The 20683-nt window shown below is 43.4% G+C and overlaps 1 protein-coding gene across 1 annotated transcript in view; it reads right to left on the reverse strand.

Moving 5' to 3' along the window:
- The window catches only part of CPD (carboxypeptidase D), a 150138-nt gene that overhangs the window by 9285 nt on the left and 120170 nt on the right, over positions 1-20683 (reverse strand). Inside the window, exons 16-19 of the mRNA XM_077480331.1 lie at positions 13583-13678; positions 13433-13497; positions 9477-9608; positions 6232-6417 (exon numbers count right to left, since the gene is read on the reverse strand). Of these exons, the coding sequence (XP_077336457.1) occupies positions 6232-6417; positions 9477-9608; positions 13433-13497; positions 13583-13678 (479 nt within the window). The remainder of the gene's footprint in view (positions 1-6231; positions 6418-9476; positions 9609-13432; positions 13498-13582; positions 13679-20683) is intronic.

The raw sequence follows: 20683 nt of genomic DNA on the forward strand, positions 1-20683 counted from the left end.
CCGCTCAAGCTTGGCTTGCACACACACGGTCACACAAAAGGTCTCTGAACTTTCGACTGTCAAGAACACGGTGACGTACAACACTACGACGAGCCGAGAAAATTAAGTTCAATGCTTCCAGGCGTGCGTCGAATTGTTTCCAAGCATGAAATCAATGGAGCAGCACTGCAATACTGGTGGCATTTTGCGGGCGTATTTAACTCCTTTTGGGCCGCTAGTGGGGGGTTAAAACCGCCCCGCAAGCGGCCAAATAGCACCGCTTTACCACCGACTCCACCGCGGCTCAGTGTGAAATGGCTCTTAACCGCTCTACTAGAATTTTGGACCTTCTTGGACTTGGACTCTTTAGCCAACTGCTCCAGATTGGAAGGATTCCTTCTCCCAACTGCTGTTTGAAGATCTCTCCACATGTGTTCTATGTGATTTAGATCTGGACTCAATGCTGGCCAGTTCAGTACTCTCCAGCGTTTTGCCTTAAACCATTTCTGTGTGCTTTCTGACGTGTGGTTTGGGTCATTGTCCTGTTGACAGAGACCAAACTTTCTGACACTAGGCCCTACATTGCACCCCAGAATTCTTTGGTAGTCTTCTGATTTAATAATGTCATGCTAATTGTCAAGACATTCAGTGCCTGAAGCAGCAAAGCAACCCCAAAAACATCAGCGAACCTCCTCCATGTTTGACTGTGGGGACTGCATTTTCTTTTCTTTAAAGGCCCGATTTCTTTTTCTGAAAACAGTAGAATGATGGGCTTTATCAAAAAATAGGATTTTTACATCGTAGTTACCTGTAAAAATCCTTTTGAGTACATCATGGGACAAAGAGTCAGGCCAATATTCATTACCTGCTGGGTTATACTCCAACATTAGATGAATGGACACTCGTAAACCAAAAGGTCCCCTATATAACCCCTCCCATACAGGAAGTACTTTAGTTTTGTAGCAAGCACTAAATCCTCAAAAATGAGGGGAGGGATCTCTGTGTCTCATGGTGTACTCAAAGAAAAGGATTTTACAGGTCAGTATGACGTAAAAATCCTATTTTCTTTTTCATACATCATGGGACACAGAGTCAGGTTAATATTCATTACCTGCTGGGACGTCCCTGAGCAATAGCCTTGAGGGCCCTACCAAACAAACAATAGCCATCAGAAGTTATATGGCAGCCCGCAGTAAATTGCGGCAGAATCCTCGGCTGCTCGAACATCCACTTGATAAAATTTTGTGAATGTATGCACTGAAGGCCAGGTAGCAGCCTTACAAATCTGAGCCACAGATACCTGATGGCGAAAAGCCCAGGAGGTTCCTACACCCCTGATAGAATGAGCTCTCCCCCTAAAGGGAGGAGCTTTATGTTTCAGACCATAGACCTGAATGACCAATTGACGGACCCATTGGCAATGGAAGCTTTGGAAGCTCCCTGCACCTTTTTGGGTCCTTTTGGGGAAAAAAAAAAAAAAAGGACTCTGATGCGCGGATCTCCGCAGATCTAGACAGATAAACCTTGACTGCCTGGACAACGTCCAAAGAATGCAGTTGTCTCTCTTCCCCCGAACGAGGCTAAGAGAAAGAAGAAGGCAAAATAGTATCCAGATTTAAATGAAAGCCCGACACCACTTTTGGCAAAAAGGATGGAACAGGTCGTAACGTGACACTGTCATGGTGCAGGATCAAGTACGGTTCCCTGCATGAGAGGGTCGCCAACTCAGACGCCCTTCTAGCCAAGGTGATAGCCATCAGGAAGGCTAGCTTGTGTGACAGCAAGTCTAATGGAATTTCTTTAATAGGTTCAAATGGTTGTTTCTGTAACAAAGACAGCATCAAGTTCAAGTCCCAAGGACACATAAGTGACCTAATGGGGGGAAGCAAGCGAGTTGCCCCTTGCATAAAGGTTTGGATCCGTGAATGGGAAGCTAAAGGCCTTTGGAAGAATACTGATAGGGTCGAAAAGTGACCTCTGATTGTACTCAAAGCCAATTTGATTTCCACAGCTGACTGTAGAAAAGAGAATACTCCCAATCAGAGATTTCCGAGGATGCCATTTTCTGGCTTCACACCAAGCAATACAAGTCTTCCAGACCTTCCTCTTCCTAGTGACAGCTTTTCTAGCATTCACTAGAGTAGACACCACTGGTCCCAAGATGTTACGGTCATATAACTCCCTGGTATCAATAGCCATGCCGTTGAATTTAGAGACTGTAAATTGGGGTGGAATATAGGACCTTGAGACAGTAGATTAGAGGGACGTGGAAGCGTCAATGGCCCCGTCTATCGTCAGTCTCACAATCTCCGGGAACCAGGGCCTTCTGGGCCAGACTGGTATAACCAGAATGACTGGAATCTCCCTCTCCAAATCCTGTGCAACAAATGCGGAAGGAAAAGGGATCGGAGGGAAAGCATAAAACAGGGAGTACTGGCTCCATGGAACTATCAGAACACCTGCTCCAATTGCCAGAGGATCTCTTGTTCGAGACACAAACTGCTGTAGCTTGTTGTTGAACCTGGATGCCAGTAGGTTGATCTCTGGCCACCCCCAACTTTGGCAAATTTCCTGGAACACATCTGGGTGTTGGGACCAGTCTCATGAACAGATCTGCTGGCAGCTGAGATAATCTGCCTTCCGGGATATGGACTGCCGATATTATTTGCACATAGCGCTCTGCCCAGGCTAGTATGTATTTCACCTCTTTCAGAGCTGAACGACTCCTGGTACCACCTTGGTGGTTTATATAGGCCACTGCCTTGGCATTGTTGGACTGAACCCTGATGGGGCAGTCCTGAAGCTCCACCTTACAGGGCCATAGGGCCAAACGTACTTCCTGTAATTCTAGGACATTTATGGGCAGGGTCTGCTCTGTCCCTGACCATTTCCCCTGAGCTGCGAGACAACACTGGATCTTAGATACCTCTGAGGTGGAGCCCCCCTCGTAACTCCAGCTTGTAACCGTGAGATATAATTGAGGTGACCCACTCGCCCTGAATTGTTGTTTTCCAAATGTCCGCAAAGTGCAGCAGGCTTCTCCACACCCGACTGAGTCAGGGTGTCCCCTCAAAAGGAGGGCTTGGGGCTGGGTTTAGACCCAGGGCCTTTTCTGGCCCTGGCCTTGCAGCTTGCCCCTGGCCCTAGCACCCTGTTGGCGCCGAATACGCCCTGACACTGAGACATTTGAGAAAGCAGTCGCTGAGTTTTTAAACGAGGGGCATTTGGTGCTTTTCTTCACAGGAAGGAAGTAGAGAACTCTTCCCTCCGGAAATCTTCTTTGTGCAAATGATCACAGAATAAACGTTCCCCATGAAACGGGAAACCTGCCAATAACTTTTTACAAGGAAGCTCGGCTGACCAGTTCTCAAGCCATAAAAGTCTGTGCAAGAGAAACAGACGAGAAACCTGCTGTATTGAATCCTTTAAAGCATCAACAGCAAAACACAGCACTTGAGGAATAGCTGTCTTACTTTCACGGTTATCTAATAGCTGTCTTACTTTATGGTTATCTAATAATAAATAAGCTGGGTATGCACCGGAATGTGCATGGTCCCGGTGAGCAGGCATGAATGCATTCGCATACGATGCAAATCTTTGATCGCCCAGATAAAGGCTACAGCGCATGTGCGGCAAAGCCACGTCAGTCATGGCCGGTAAACAAACGGATGAGCCCAGCGGCGCTCTTGTGAATGCACGTGCACCATGGCAAACCAAGGCAAAATGGTGCACTGTTGTGCGCCATCATACAGGTAAAAAACAGCCAGACACAAGCAAAAACAAAAAGGTACACTTTGCAAACATCCACAGTTAGCCCAGAACTCCCCCGTATGGTCACCACACACAGGTGTCCAGCCTTTAGCTAGCTTGACTGATTGTTACAATCACCGGGACACTCCACAATAATAAAATAAAGGGGTTTCACTTACCCGTCCAGGCGCAGGGCAACTTAGAAGCCAATTAAAAATGTGTTTCAAGCACTTGTATAAAACAAAGGTGGCAGCAGTGGAGTCTTACGGGAGGACTCCACTGCCGCCACCTTTTGTTTTATACAAGCGCTTGAAACACTTTTTTAATGTAAGCGTACTACCTTTTAATAAACTTCCTTTTGTCATATGGAATTACACTATATGGTCTTCTCTATCCTTTTCTACATATCGGTTGCATCCTGACACTATACTTACCTATGCTGAGACGGACCCTTCTCCAAAAGTTTTGGGACACATCTGCAGGGATCGTTTTTTGGTTGTCTGCTGACATTCTAAGCTCTATTGACAGAACGTATGCTCTGGTGGGTCTGAGCCATCTGGTAAGCTCACATCTTCTCTGGTGGTGGTCTTGTCACACTGATGATTGCCAGACACTTTGTTTTTTGGTCGTTTGAAGAGTGTGCAAACTTTTTTTGGGGACTTTTGGCATGGTCCTCAGTGGACTTTTTCACATAAATATTTATTTTTGTCACTTAATTTTATTCTTGTGTTTTTTTTGCTTCAATGTTGTAATCTGTCTTCGGACGGCTTAATTCTTGTTTATTTTATTTTTGTGTTATATATTTGTGATTTCAGTGTTATTACACCAGTCACTTTTCTATTATCATTTTCTCTGACCGTCTCTTATCACAAGATTTGTTGCCAGTACCTATCACTATTCGGTGTGTTATAAGAGTGGTTGCTATTGTTTGCCACTACCTAGTGTGCCATAATACTGATTACCAGTTTCTGTCACTTTTTTTTTTTTTTTACAAACGATAGCACTGACATGTGTTCACTCACGTTATTGTTTTAGTCACTTTAAAGCGCTACACCATATATATCCATATAATGTATATGTAAATATAAAATTTATATTTAAAATAACAATACACGTTTATATAATAAATATGGAGATGGATATATTCTTACACTGCTAATTTCCTGGACAGTCTTTTCTGCAATCTGTTACTTTTAAAATCAAAATCAAAAGCCTGGACACAAAGTGGGACTCAAAAGCAATTTTTAAGATTAGGATAGGATAGGTAAAAAGGGACAAAACATCAATTAAACTTTGTTCTCTTAGGGCACTTTCACACTGAGCAGGGCGTTGACGGTAAAGCGATTTTTACTGGTGCTTTACTGTAATTTTTGCTACTAGCGGGGCACTTTTAATTTCCACTAACGTCTGAAAAAGGGTTAAAAGCACCTGCAAAGTGCCGCTGCCCACCGCTCATACACAGCTTCAAAGATGCTGCTTGCAGGACTTTGAGCGTCCTGCCAGTGCACAGCTCCAGTGTGAAAGCACCTGGGCTTACACACTGGAGTGAGGCGCTTTGCAGGCACGGTTTTTAGCGCTATAGTGCCTGTAAAGCGCCTTAGTGTGAAAGCAGCCTTGGGGTAGTGCAAGAAGGCTAGTATCTTCAAATTTTGTTTTATCCTGTGTCCCCTTTGGAAATTTCCCTTTGTTGCTGGTCCGTGTGACACAATACCCTAAGAACTTGACAAAGTTACTTGCTCCATTTGCACTTACAGTATATGTGACTAAACTTACACGTTTCTCTATCACCAGTGAGCCAACACATGCTGGGGGTAACTGCTGGTAATGACAGGGGGGGGGGGGGTTATTCTTGCTGCAACCAACACCAACAATAGAGCTTAGTTTACGCCCACAATCTCTTCAGTGTACCCCTCACTCTATTTAGTCTAAACCATAGCAAAGCAAAGGGGGAAAGGTGGCACACTACAATCCAAACACAGTGAAGCACCACCTACTGCAACAAAAACTATTTCAAACAATACCCCCTAATACTTTTTTTTTATCCAAAGACAGAGGCAAGACAAAAAATATATAAAGTGCTCCTTTAAAAAAATGCATGAATTTTTTGGACACATTGATAAGCAATGCATATATACCTCGGTTTCAGTTTTTGGCAGAATACAGGGAGTTTCTTACTAAATTTTTTTTTTTTTTAGAACCCTGGAGTTCATAAGGAGTAGCAACAGTAGATTATCAACTTAGTTTTTATGTTAAAAAGTGTGAAGGGACAGCCTTGTTATGGCTGTGAGAGACTCAAGATGCAAGAAATAGAGCTGAGGAAGAATCCCAAAACAAAAATCCCAGAGATATTAAAAGGTCCAGTAGGTGTTTTAGTTGGGTAGACTCCACATATAAAATCAAATAATAATTTGAAATGGACAAATATATCTGCTAACTTCAATAGTAAACAACATTTGAATGTCCTATATTCAGTTAATATTATTTACTCAAGCAAATTCATACCTGAGTATTCTGCTGCTGGTAGCCCTCTGCAATAGCATTAATATTATGGAAACCTGGTGCAAGCAGAACATGGAAGTATCCTCCCTCTTTGGTGTAGACTTTCACTCCTTCATTGAAGATGATCGTGGCTTTAGGGACAGGTTTTCCCTTCTCATCCTTTACAATACCATGCACACCTTTATGTACCTGGAACCAGGAAATGCATTGTGAGGAAAGTCGCGTCATTCTTGAATACACTGCACTGACACAGCTGGCACCAAATGCAATGTTTACCAATGCGGGACATAACACTGAATCTTATGACCAAGAACTATGGAAAGTTAATTCTCGTGAGATCATGTGAACACTGTGCAAAAAAAGAATTATACTTAAAAATGTTTTTCTAATCAAATAAAAAAAGTTAAAACATAAGTGCCTTCAGGATCTCATAATATTACACAAATCAATCAATAAAATAAAAAGATAAGTGCAGTATGGACCAGATAAGTAAAGACTGACAACTGAATAAATCCATAATATACAGCTTATGTAAAATGTGCAAAAACAGACTGACAGCCATACACAGCATACACACTTGCCTGATTCAGACAGTCCTGTTGTCCAAGTGAACAGGAGCAGAGCTGGCTGTATTACTTCCTTATCATTTATTGATGAAAACCTTTAAATCCAGAGATTCTATTACACGTTCAATTTCCATTTACGTTATTGCCTACTCTAGTTACATTTCTCTATTCCTTTAACCCACCAGCGTCTGCAGGCTTACTTGTATAATGCCTTAAGAAATGATAATATTGAGATTACAAGGACCTGATCAAGTTCCAAAGTCTATATTCACTGCACTTAAATAGCACGCTGAAAGTAATATTTAAAGCGGAACTACACGGTATCTGAGCACCACAAAACAAAAATGAAAATTAATTCATGCTTGTTATTCAAAACAAACAGCCATCCATCCATGTCTTCATGCTTTATTTTGCTAAGAAATTCCTTTGAAAAACACCTCCGTAGAAATTCTGGCTGCAGTCATCTTGAGTAAAGGCAGATGATTCATGTAGCATTTACTTCCTGGAATCCATATGCCCTTAGCTCAGGCATACAGGAAGGAAGGTAGGTATACTCAGAAAACCCATCTTTCCCTCCTGGGACGTATGACATAATTTGCCTAGGCATGGAAACCAGGAAGTAAGAAATATAAAAAAAAAAAGTTTCAAAAAGTAAATATGATATACTTTGCTATTTACTCATGCTAGTAGCATAAGTATTACAAATAATCAGTGTTGATTGAGAGTGAAGTTCTGTTCTAACAAAAAACAGTCATGATTTACAGAACTGAGTAAAGGCCCGTACACACGGTCAGACTTTTTGACAACAAACATGCAAATTAGCTGTTTTGGAGCAACATCCGACTGTGTGTACGCTCCATCGGACAAACTTTTTCTGTTTTCATCTGACTTTTGTTGGCTGTGCGAACTGACAAACTTTCTGGCAACAAAAGTCCGATGGAGCAAAGTCCGACCGTGTGTACGCAAAAGCATCGGACTTTTGTACAAGGTACAAACACGCATGCTCAGAACCAATGCAAAAGATCAGACTACAATACAGAAGTTCACCAAAGGTGGCGCTGGAGTCATTGAACGTCCTCTTTTGAAGCGGCGTCAGTACGTTGTGACGTCATTACGTTCGTGTTTGTTGTCAAAAAGTCCGACCGTGTGTATGCAATACAAACTTGTGGACCACGCCCTTTGTACAAAAGTCCACGGAAAAGTTTGTACAAAGTCCGACCGTGTGTATGAGGCTTTACACAGCATCTGATCAGTTTTACTTTGTATCCCATTGGGGAGATTATTCTGCTCCGTTCTTGAAATAGATCAAAAGGTGGGAGGGGATCTTCCAAAGTAAGGGTAATCTCTGTTCCAGTAAGAATTCAAATTTGTGTCCTTGTAAAGCTGGCCACACATAATATACATTTTCTTAACCAATTTCCTTTAGATTTACCTTCAACTATGTAGTGCAATGACCTGCCTGATTGCATACAAATTGAAAGTGTTTAGGCTTTACCTCTTAGTATATGGTCTTTATATGGTAAATCTAAAGAAAAAATAATTGTAGAAGAAAAATGGTATATATGGCCAGCCTTAGTTACCCAATCCCAGTGACAATGGTGACTAGGACACAGAGAAGCTCAGTCTTCCCAGTACCAAAACAGACAGCAATAAAACCACTCTTTACTCTATGGCTTATATACCATACACACAAATATATCGACACAATAATACAAAGAGCACTAGATCTGGCAAAACAATGCAAGGGACACATTGGGGGTTATTTACGAAAGGCAAATCCACTTTGCACTACAAGTGCACTTGGAAGTGCAGTCGCTGTAAATCTAAAGGGGTAGATCTGAAATGAGGGGAAGCTCTGCTGATTTTATCATCCAATCATGTGCAAGCTAAAATGCTGTTTTTTATTATCCCTGCATGTCCCCTTCGGATCTACAGCAACTGCACTTCCAAGTGCACTTGTAGTGCAAAATGGATTTGCCTTTCGTAAATAACCCCCATTGCGATGAAACAGAAAACAAACACTTTGTTAAAAAGAGCTCTACCTAAAACTGATACTTTATTATTCAGGATTTATATAGCGCCAACCGTTTACTTCATGGATGAGCCACAGCAGGAAGGACACCTATCTCCTTCCCTTTAAAGTGATCCCCTCACCACAGACTTTGTTGCAAATAAAACAGTCTGTAAAAACGGGAATTCCTTTATAGAAGCCCACACTGGTGCTTTGTTGCTTCATGCTTGTTGCAACTATTCAACACTTCTGGGTGTGTGAATATCTGCTACTCCTACCGCATGCTGTATTTTCTCTAGCCGTCTTCTATTTTACTACAGGACGTACAAGTACAAGGGAGCAGATATTCAACATGTACAGAAGTGCTGAGTACCTGTAGTGGTCAATAAGTAGCAAAGATGTGACATAGGGTTGATTTAAATACTAAAGGTGTTTCACAAACACAGCTTTCTGCGTGACACCAAATATTCATGTTGGTATGGAAATCTTACCACTGAAATCTCATAGAAACATAAGCCAGAGTCAGATATAACATGCCAACAGCCAACTGAAATGTCACTTTTGAGGGTAGCTGACCTTTAAGGCCAAATACAATAAGGGAAGTGAAGTTACATGAATATAAAGTCCGTAAACTCAAGGTAATGCATTAAGTCCTAGCTCTTAGATCTTACCTCAACTAGCATGGCCAGAAGGGACTTCTTGTTCTCGGTCCAGAGGGACTTCAGCTGCCCAGCAGCAGGAAACAAGCAGCAACTAGTGTACACCGTGATTTCTGGGCAGTGACCATGAGTAACACTGAAATCCTGCAACAAATACATTTATTAATTGTACATTTTGTCAAACGCCTACTCTGTAACAGGGCTTCTTTAGTGACAAAACAAGCTTTACTGGTGTTCTGTTATATAGTGAAAGACCTACTGCTTGAAAGTTTCTACTTTTAACCACTTCCCGTTCAACAACATCATATGACGTTGCAGACTTTGAGTGGGGATAGCTGAATGATGCCCCCGGTGCTTCTACCGGCTCACCTGTGCAATCAACGAGCCGTTGAATATATATTTTTATTTTAGGCTTTCCAAGCTAGAGGTGAGATCTGGGCACCTATAGATCCCAGATCTCACTGTAACAAGGACCTGTCATGCCCCATTCTCATTACAAGGGAGATTTATATGCCTTGTAAAAGGAATGAAAGTGATCCAAAAAAAAAAAAACACGTAAAAAGGAAAAGTGTCAAAATATAAAAACAAAAGTAAATTAAACAATAATATTTTTTTTTAAAGCGTGCCCGCATATGTAAATGCCGTTCCACACATGTGAGGTATCGCCGCAAACGTTAGAGTGGGTGCAATTATTCTTGCCCAAGACCTCCTCTGTAACTTTAAAGAGGAAGTAAACCCTGATGGGTTTACTTCCTCTTTTTTTCCCTGCAAAGGTAAAGCATAATGGACTACTATGCATCGCATAGTAGCTCATTATGTGTCACTTACCTGACACAGGAGCCAGCGAAGTCGCCGCTGATCCCTGTAGTCCGCCGCATCCATGTTGCTGGTGGCGTCTCGCAGCTCCGACGAATCACAGCGGCAAAGCCGCGACGACGTCACTCCCGCGCATGCACACGGGAGTCGCGTCTCGCAGCTCCGCCGCTGCCACTCGGCGAAGCCGCGATGACGTCACTCCCGCGCATGCGCACGGGAGTCGACAAATTAGGCAAATCCATTCATGGATTTGCCGCATTTAGTGCGCATGCGCGCCGCTGTCTACGGCGCATGCGCCGTAGACAGCGGTGCCCATTTTCGGGCAAATATCTCCTAAACCATATAGGTTTAGGAGATATTGCTTGGACCTACAGGTAAGCCTTAATCTAGGCTTACCTGTAGGTCCAAGTTGTTTGGAAGGGTTTACTTCCTCTTTAAACAGGTAACCTGTAAAAAAAGTGAAAGCGTCTATGGAGATTTTAAGTACCGAAGTTTGGCTCCATTCCACGAGTATGCAAAATATTAAAGCGTGACATGTTGGGTATCTATTTACTCAGCATATCATCTTTCACCAAAAAAAATTAAAAATAACGCTAACTTTCATGTTTTTTTTTTTTTTTTTTAATCATGAAACCACTTTTTACAAATGAGTTTGAACAATTTCTGCGCAAATTCAAGCAACAAAAAAATCTGCAACGGCCACCATTTTATTCCCTAGGGCAGTGATGGTGAACCTTGGCACCCCAGATGTTTTGGAACTTCATTTCCCATGATGCTCATGCACTCTGCAGTGCAGTTGAGCATTATGGGAAATGTAGTTCCAAAACATCTGGGGTGCCAAGGTTCGCCATCACTGCCCTAGGGTCTCTACTAAAAAAACAAAAACAAAAACAAAAAACACACATATATAATGTTTGGGGGTTCTTAATAATAAATAAATAATTTTCGAGCAACGAAAAGGAAGTGTCAGAATTGGCCAGGGTGGCAATTGGTTAAAACATGACCACATTCTGTGTTTTGAATGAGGACATTTCACCCTTGCGTCTTCATCTATTATAAAACCCTATAGTAATTTATGTACATCTTGTTATGATTTGCATAGATGTATGTGATCTGTAAACACCAGCAACATGTTTGACGGATTTCATTATTGGGTTTTAATTGTTACAACAATAAATTTTGATGTTATATATATATATATATATATATATATATATATATATATATATATATATAAAATGTAAAAAATTGTGGTACTGTTAAAGCGGGAGTCCGCCGTTTTTTTTTTTTTTAAAAGCCAGCAGCTACAAATACTGCAGCTGCTGACTTTTAAAATAATGACACTTACCCGCCCAGCGCGCCCGCGATGTCGGCACCCGAAGCCAATCTCTCGGTCGGATCTCTCTCTCTGATCGGCTCTCGGGTGCTGCGGCTGACATCTTGGGTATGGGAATCAGGAAGTGGAGCCTTGCGGCTTCATTTCCCGGTTCCCTACTGCGCAATAAGGATGGTCCCCGCTGTCTGTGGGATTCGTGTGTTTCCCAGCAGGCAGCGGGGGACCTTCGGAAAGGGGCGTAGATTCTGCGGAAAGGGGCGTAGCTTCTGCAGAATCTATGCCGGAAGTGGGTGCAGATACCTGTACTGTAGAGGTACCTGCACCCCCCTCCCCCCTGAAAGGTGCCAATTGTGGCGCCGGAGGGGGGGAGGGTTCCAATGAGCGGAAGCTCCACTTTAGGGTGGTCCTCCGCTTTAAAGTCCTAATTAGTTTAATCTGGGAGGGATTTTGTTTATGCATATCTCCTTTTGTTGAGAAAAAAACATCCCCCTCTGGGTGATCTATGTACATTACAGGGATTTTAACAAATTTTGTTGCAGATTCCTACCTTTTGAAAAAATGCTATTTGTCTATCTGTGTCCATGTACAAAAATGAATGTGAATGGGAGTGATTTTATACTTACCAATCAGGTGCTGCTCTTTACCACATGTAAAAATGTATGACAAATGCAGAAAAATGCACGGTAAAAAATTTGCAAACTGCAAGCGCCTGAAACAAAATTTACAGGCCAAGTACGGTTCCTAAGGTACACACTAAAACAGCAACCAACCCGGAAACTGCTAGGTAGCCAGAAGTAAATAGTCAGATCTTGATAGAAGTTTAGGAGAGGAGAAAAAAAAAAAAAAATCAAAAGACGGTTCTCTAGAAAAGAATGGATCCAGCAAAAAGCTGTCATACAGATTGGGTGGGGGTTAAGCCGGCTATAGACAGTTTGAATCTTGGCCAGTTTAGCAGGAACCAAGCTGAGATTTGAACAATGTATGGGCTGGCTTAATGAACCCAATTTGATCGATCCATCAGCTTGAGTACAACAGGTCTGTTGGATTTTATATGCGATTATCACTAGGAGCTGTTAAAACGGCTAGTAATAATCACTGTGTTCTTCCGGCAAGGACGGGTGTGATTCCCTCAACACCGTGTTTGCAGCAAGAAATTCACTCTGCCTATGGCCGGCCTTATATGGGTGTACTCTAAGGCCGCGTACACACGCGGGGACTGTTCGCCCAACTTTGTCCACTGAACAGTGTTTCGGCGGACAGTCCGCTCGTGTGTGGGCTTCAGCGGACTGTTTCAGCGGACAGTCTGACGAACAAAGTTTTTCGGAAATTCCGTAAAACTGTCCGCTGAAACTTGGTTTGAGCGGACAGTCCGCCCGTGTGTAGGCTTGTTCGTCAAACTAAGTTCCGCGCATGCTCAGAAAGGATTTACACGGCGAAGGTTGCATTGCAGTGTATAGGACGTCGTATTTCTAGTCCCTTCGTACGTGCCGTTCACGTCATCGCGCAAGTTTCAGCGGACTGTTCGTTCGTCGTGTGTGGCCAAGTCCGTCCATGCTAATTTTGAGAGGACTGTCCGCTCAAACTGTTTGACGAACAAAGTTGGGCGAACAGTCCCCGCGTGTGTACGCGGCCTAAAGGCTTTTGTTGTCCAATTACCTAAAGGTATGCTGAATACAATCCATGTTCTATGAATACAAGTCCTGTGTCCTGCAGTGTGCAATTACAAGTTAAAACTCCCTAGGTAACGACTCGCATTTCTTGCCAATATATATATTTTTTTTAATTGAGAGCTAGCTGGACAATTTTATGGCGTTACCTTCATGCTGCCTTGATGTCCCCTCCATTCTGCTCCGCTGATCACTCCACCAGGAATATTCTCATCTACCCAGAGAAATCAACATCAACCATAAATATTAACGTCACCCAAATCATTTTTGGTGAACACAGAAGCTCGTCAAATACCAACCTGACTTGTTTGGACATCCTGGGTGTCCCAGATGTATTGTAGGATGGTTAGTTGCATACACAGAAGCCAAATGTTTCAGCGTATCCTTGTTCTCTACTGTTATATAAAAAATACATACACAGCAGTATTAATAATTTTGTTTATGAATAGTAAAAAGAATCAGCCAAAAAATAAAATAAAAAAAAAGGCACGTTCATATTAAACGCCCAGAAGAATTAGTCAAATTCATTTGATCCTAGTGTACAATTAGACTACAGCCCTGACAATTTACAAGGACAGATTTGTAAAAGATTCACCAAACTAACCTATCAAGAATTTTAGGCACACCATCTGCAGTGACCTGAGCTTTTCTGCACCAGACAAACGCAAGTCACCACTAGGACACAATTGTTCATGCTGGTGTCACGTGTGGTGCATAAAAATAGCAGCATGTCAGGCGCATGCACAGCGGCTCCTAAGATGGCCACGTAGACCGGGAGCTCCACTCTGGTCTGACAGATAAGCACCCACACAGGCACACAAACAACCTTATCACCTGCGAAAATGGCAGCCACGGAGGATCGACAAGAACGGGTATCACCTCATATCAGCAGGACCAGTCTGCAGGTCAATAAAGGCACAGATCTCGCATGCTGTGGATTCTCCTAAGGGATCCAAGATGGTGGCCACGACCCAGCCTCCAGCACATGATAATCGGGGTAACTTCACACAGCACAGCCCCAGATTCCATGCACTTCAGCCCTATCCCAGGAACACCAGAGGGTATTCACCAAATAGGGGCTGCCTCACCGGCATCCACGGAATCCTTAGTAGGACACACTATGGAGGATTTCCTATTATGCCCTATGGAAGAAAGTGCCATACTCCCACAGTTGAGGGAGGCCAGCCCTATTATGGACTTAACACAGGGACTGGGCGTGACAGTGAGCAGAGCCGAGAGGGGCCCAGTACATCTGGCTATTTATGTATATCGGTGCCTCTCGGCTACGCTCACATTCACACCCAGTCTCGCCATTGGACCTGTGTTATGTCCATCATAAGGCAGGACTGCGAGGGGAGCTGAGATACACAGGACGGCTCTGTGTATCTCAGCGGCACCATATTTAAACTGCAGTGACACTGGACAAGGCTGCAAATGACACTGGACAAGGCTGCAAATGACACTGGACAAGGCTGCAAATGACACTGGACAAGGCTGCAAATGACACTGGACAAGGCTGCAAATGACACTGGACAAGGCTGCAAATGACACTGGACAAGGCTGCAAATGACACTGGACAAGGCTGCAAATGACACTGGACAAGGCTGCAAATGACACTGGACAAGGCTGCAAATGACACTGGACAAGGCTGCAAATGACACTGGACAAGGCTGCAAATGACACTGGACAAGGCTGCAAATGACACTGGACAAGGCTGCAAATGACACTGGACAAGGCTGCAAATGACACTGGACAAGGCTGCAAATGACACTGGACAAGGCTGCAAATGACACTGGACAAGGCTGCAAATGACACTGGACAAGGCTGCAAATGACACTGGACAAGGCTGCAAATGACACTGGACAAGGCTGCAAATGACACTGGACAAGGCTGCAAATGACACTGGACAAGGCTGCAAATGACACTGGACAAGGCTGCAAATGACACTGGACAAGGCTGCAAATGACACTGGACAAGGCTGCAAATGACACTGGACAAGGCTGCAAATGACACTGGACAAGGCTGCAAATGACACTGGACAAGGCTGCAAATGACACTGGACAAGGCTGCAAATGACACTGGACAAGGCTGCAAATGACACTGGACAAGGCTGCAAATGACACTGGACAAGGCTGCAAATGACACTGGACAAGGCTGCAAATGACACTGGACAAGGCTGCAAATGACACTGGACAAGGCTGCAAATGACACTGGACAAGGCTGCAAATGACACTGGACAAGACTGCAAATGACACTGGACAAGACTGCAAATGACACTGGGTGCGTGTTATATGCCGATACATACAATAATCTCAAGTTCTCTCACAAGAACAAGTCGTATACTTTCTATAAACTTCCAGCGGGAGAAAAACCCCCTCATCTGGGACTCATCACTCAGACCCAGTAGTCTTCTCCAGCTGGACCCATTGCAGGAGCCTCTAAACGACCGATGCCCACGAGCCCAATCACCCCAGTTTGGTAGAACCTAAGAGATCCAAGGAATCTGCACCAACCTGAAATTACTAACCTCACTGGACTACTCTGGCTTGCTGAGCCAATTTTTTCCATGAGTCCTTTTTTGAATGACTCCAGTTTGGTCTCTTCGGAGCTCTTGGATCCCTCCTCCCCTCTTCTCCGGTTTTCCCTCATCTATGAAGGAGAGGGGGGGATTTTGGGGTAGGTGGGGCCATCAAGATAACAGTCAATTCCATCCAGACCGCCCTACTTTTTTACCCACTACTCCTTTAGCTCTCCCATGTTAGCTTCCCCACTCTTACATCCATAGGACTTCATATTGGTCCGAACAAGTTACGCCACTTGATGGGCTGTTTTATTTCGATTATACAGGCTGTGTTAGTAAAAATTGCTATTGTTCATTTCTATCAGTTCATATATTTTATAATACAAGGATACTGCTGCCGGAGCAGCTTATTGGCGCCTCTACCTGACTAGGAGACATGGTTTACCACTCTCCCCTGGACAAGGGGTGCTTCTTTTCTGGCAGAAGACAACTCTTCTAAAGTGTTAGAGGGATTGTTGGGACCTAGTTCCATCTCCCCTCTGGAGATAGCTATATCTCCTTTTCACTGTTATTTGTTTCACTCTTCTTTTTCTGTTGTTCATACTTCCTTTTTTCTACCCAACCTAAATTTCAGATACCTGGGCAGTTCATCTGACACCCCTTCACAAGGCCTACAGGTAAGTGGCTGTATTTCGCTTGTGCGCCCCCTCTATCTGCTCCATGGTTGAAACTGACAAACTGACTTCTCCCCTACAAATAGCGTTCCATAATACACAAGGACTGAACTCACAGGTTAAAAGATGAAAAATCTTTCAATACTACCATAACCAAAAGATTGATGTGATCCTGCTTCAGGAAACACACTTTCCAAGATTGTACAACCCCAAGTTCATTCATCCTAAATCTTTTCCTAGCTAATGCGGAAGATAAAACAAAGGGTGTAGCGATTCTCTTCTCGCAGAAATCCAAATTCTCACTCTAATTGGAACTTAAGGACCTGGAAGGTAGATTCATACTGATCAAAGGAGTGTTGGATGACCAGCTCTACTCTTTCGTTTCTTACTATGCACCCAATCGAGGCCAAGCTAAATTCTTTGAGCACATGTTCCTGAAACTTGGCCCCTTGCTTGAGAGGGAAATTGTGGTGGGAGGAGATTCCAACATAGTCTTCGACTCAGGACTTGACAAGAAGCTCAAGGTGCTCAAACCACCCGCCCTCCCAAACAATGCCTCCGAATAGCTAGCCTCATCCACCAACAAAAATTAGCAGACATTTGGAGAGAACGCAATCCCCAAACACAGGACTTTAGCCACTTTTCGCAACCACACCAGTCCTTCTCCAGAATCGACCACATCTTCCTGTCAGCAACGCATTTACCCCTAGCACACAAAGCATTCATAAGAGACAGTGTGGTCAGACTACTCTATAGTTTTTCTTTGCATACAAAGACCTCATGGCCCTAAGGAAAAAGTCACCGGAGATTCAATGAATCAATACTTAATGAAAAAGCCATCAATAAATATTTTTCCCTAAATTACACATTAGGGGTAAATCCCAAAACTCTGGGCAGCCCATAAAGCTACCATCAGAGGGAAACTCCTCCAGATCTAATCTCGAATCAGACGAGCCCGTAGAGTAGATATAGATAGACTAGAAAAGGAATTCCTAACTATTAGCAAGCAACATAAGAAAGACCCTAAATCTATTCCTACAACCAAACTAGATAAGGCCAGGCTAGCGTTGAATCTTGCACTTACTTCAAAGGCAGAAAAGAGTTTACGATGGAGTGGAACCGGATTCTACCAAAAGAGATCAAATGGATGCTAGCAGCCAGTCTAACTCCCAAGCTTTGTTCTAATACATTGTTTTAATACATTACCAAAAATATGCCTCCCAAATGGCTCTGGGATGCACAACCTCCAGAGAATTACGGGCGCCTTCCATGATTTCTATAAATCCCTCTATAGTGGAGGGGCACAGGGAGACTGGACTTGGCTTGACTTGACTTTTTTTAGACTCTCTACCTTCTCCCAAACTGGAGGATCGCCATATAGGCTGGAAACTCCAATAATGGCTGAAGAAGTGGTCTTTGTCATTAAAAACCTGAAACGGGAATCTGCCCCTGGACCAGATGAGTTCTCCAACTCCTACTATAAAACATTTGCTCTCATTCTATCCCCGTATCTAGCATGATTGTTTAACACATTAAGGATGGGAGCGACCCTGGAACACTCACTTAACCCAGTCTATGACTGTAATTCCAAAACCTGGGAATGACCGGGGGAGGTTAGCAACTATAGACCCATATCACAAATAACATCTAGGTACTAACATAGGTAAAGTTGATCCAGGGAAAATCTGATCGCCTATTGGGGGATCAGGAAGGAATTTTTTTTCCCCTGCTGTAGCAAATTGGAGCATGCTCTGCTGGGTTTTTTTTTCGCCTTCCTCTGGATCAATTGTGGGCATAAAATTGGGTATCTGGATTGTACGATTATTTTTTATTTTATTTATTTGTTTTTAAGGTTGAACTGGATGGACGTGTGTCTTTTTTCAACCTGACTAACTATGTAACTATGTAACAACCTAAAGATCTTAACCAAGATCTTAGCAGACCAGGTTTCCTCCATCAGTTCAAAAATCTATAAAGATTAAGTAGTGCTCATTCCGGGTAGACAAGGCCCGAATCAGATTAGATGGGCGATAGACATTCACTCACTGTTGCAATCAGGATGGGAGGGAAACCTCAAGAAGGTCGCCTTTTATCCATAGATTTACATAAAGCATTTGACTCCTGGCCTTATCTATTCAACATCTTACAGCAATGGGGATTCGACCAACACTACACTAACATTCTAAGAGAGTTATACTCGTTTCCCAAAGCACGAGTACGACTTCAGGGAAACAACTCAGAGCCTTTCACAATCTCTAAGGCACACAACAGGGTTGCCCCTATCCCCCCTGATCTTCGCAATAGCAAACTAAACTTTAGCCATTGCGATCAGAAACCACCCGGATATACATGGTGTACACTGTTGCCCACACTCACACAAATGCGCAGTTTTTGCAGATGATCTGCTCCTGTTCATCACATGAACATTAATTTCCCTACCAAATGCCTGCTGCCTTTTAGACTATTTTGGAAACATTTCTGGACTCCATATCAACTTGTCAAAGTCACAGGCCCTTAACATAAATCTACCAGACTTATTAGTTTCCCAGCTAAAAAGCCACTTTATCTTTGCATGGCATGGCGTGGCGTGGCATGGCATGATTCTAACATTCCCTACCTAGGGGCACACCTGCCATCCAGGGTAGACCAGATATATGCAACCAATTACCCGCCACTATTTAAAAGATTGGACTCGGATTTGCGTGAATGGTCTTGACTAAATCTGTCATGGCTACGGAGAGTTCACGCTATAAAGATGACGATGCTGCCACGTATCCTCTATTATTTTCGATCTCTACCCATACCTATTAAGACGGATCATTTGCAACGCTTCCAGGTGAAAATTATAGCCTGTCTGGGGTTCAAAGGGGCACAAACTAGCTAAGGGGGTCCTCTTTCCAGCACGAAACAACGGAGGGCTGGGACTACCTAACCTACTCAGATATTGCCATGCAGCCCAGCTAGCCCAGATTTCAATTGTCTACTCCCGAACTGCAAAACCTGATTGCATGCGAATGGAAAGGGAAGCTGAACCAGAAATCATGCTAGATTTCCTGCAGTGGAGTCACCCGTGCAAACGACCTGCTATTCTTGGTCCAACATTACCTCATTCTATGAGGATATGGGACAAACCCAAAAATTACCTAGAGTTGGTATCCTCGATTCTTCCACAATCCCCAATCCCCCCCAGGCATGAACATCGGTGCCTTTAGGTAGTGACTGAACAAGAGGTTGTACAGAATTGGTCATTATTTTAATTCATTGGGTCCAATTACCCTCAAACACTTTATCAATAACCTTGAAAAGTCCCAAACTGTAAAATACAGACACCAACAAATCTCACCCTTCCTACACTCCATCTGTAAATCCAAACCCTTACCACCCAACAACACTCCATATGAACAATGGTGCGGCCAGCTTATGGAGCAGAGGGGAGAGCTCATGGTGATTTATGAGTCACTATTAGTAGAGCACAATAAAACAAGCTATATGTTGGCCTGGGAAAGAGATCTCAAACAAGAATGGGAGCTGGATGAATGGCACAGATCTATAACTTGGTCAAACCCAGGTATACTCAACATATCTCGGCTGGAGGCAGACCTAAAATTTCTAACACAATGGTACCTAGACTTGCACAATTGTATGCTTCAACCTCCCTGCTATGCTTCAGAGGATGCAAACACTTAGGCTCCATGTTACATGTTTGGTGGGAATGCCCACACCTAAGAGGGTTCTGGAACAGGATCTTTGCAAAAATCATAAAGACTATAGGTCTGTCCATCCCCAAATCCCCCCACATAGCATTGCTGAACTTCCCAATAGAAAAGACCTCTAAAAGCAAAAGGACACTCTCACTTTATCCTGCTAGGGCTAAACTTACCATAGCAAAAGCATGGAAGCAACCCGCGGTATCCAGTAACCAGGCCAAATAAAAAATATCATGGATCATGGCCCAGGAATAAATGGTCAGTATCCTCCAAGATACAAAGTTGAGTTGGGAACCATGGGCAGATTACATGCACATACTCCTGACACCCACGTAGGATTTTGTTAACACTGGCTAAGTGGAGCATTCCGAAAGGACAGCTTACTCTTATTCTCTTAGCTCTCCTGCCTCTCCTTCTTCCTGTCCTTATATTCCTATTCTTCCTCCTTTTTATTATCTCCTCTAAATATTACCTTATCTGGTGGGTAGCCAACTATAG

This window comes from Lithobates pipiens, unplaced genomic scaffold (assembly GCF_037356315.1).
Source record: "Lithobates pipiens isolate NorthernLeopardFrog02 unplaced genomic scaffold, aLitPip1_a1.2 Scaffold_16, whole genome shotgun sequence".
Taxonomy (NCBI): domain Eukaryota; kingdom Metazoa; phylum Chordata; class Amphibia; order Anura; family Ranidae; genus Lithobates; species Lithobates pipiens.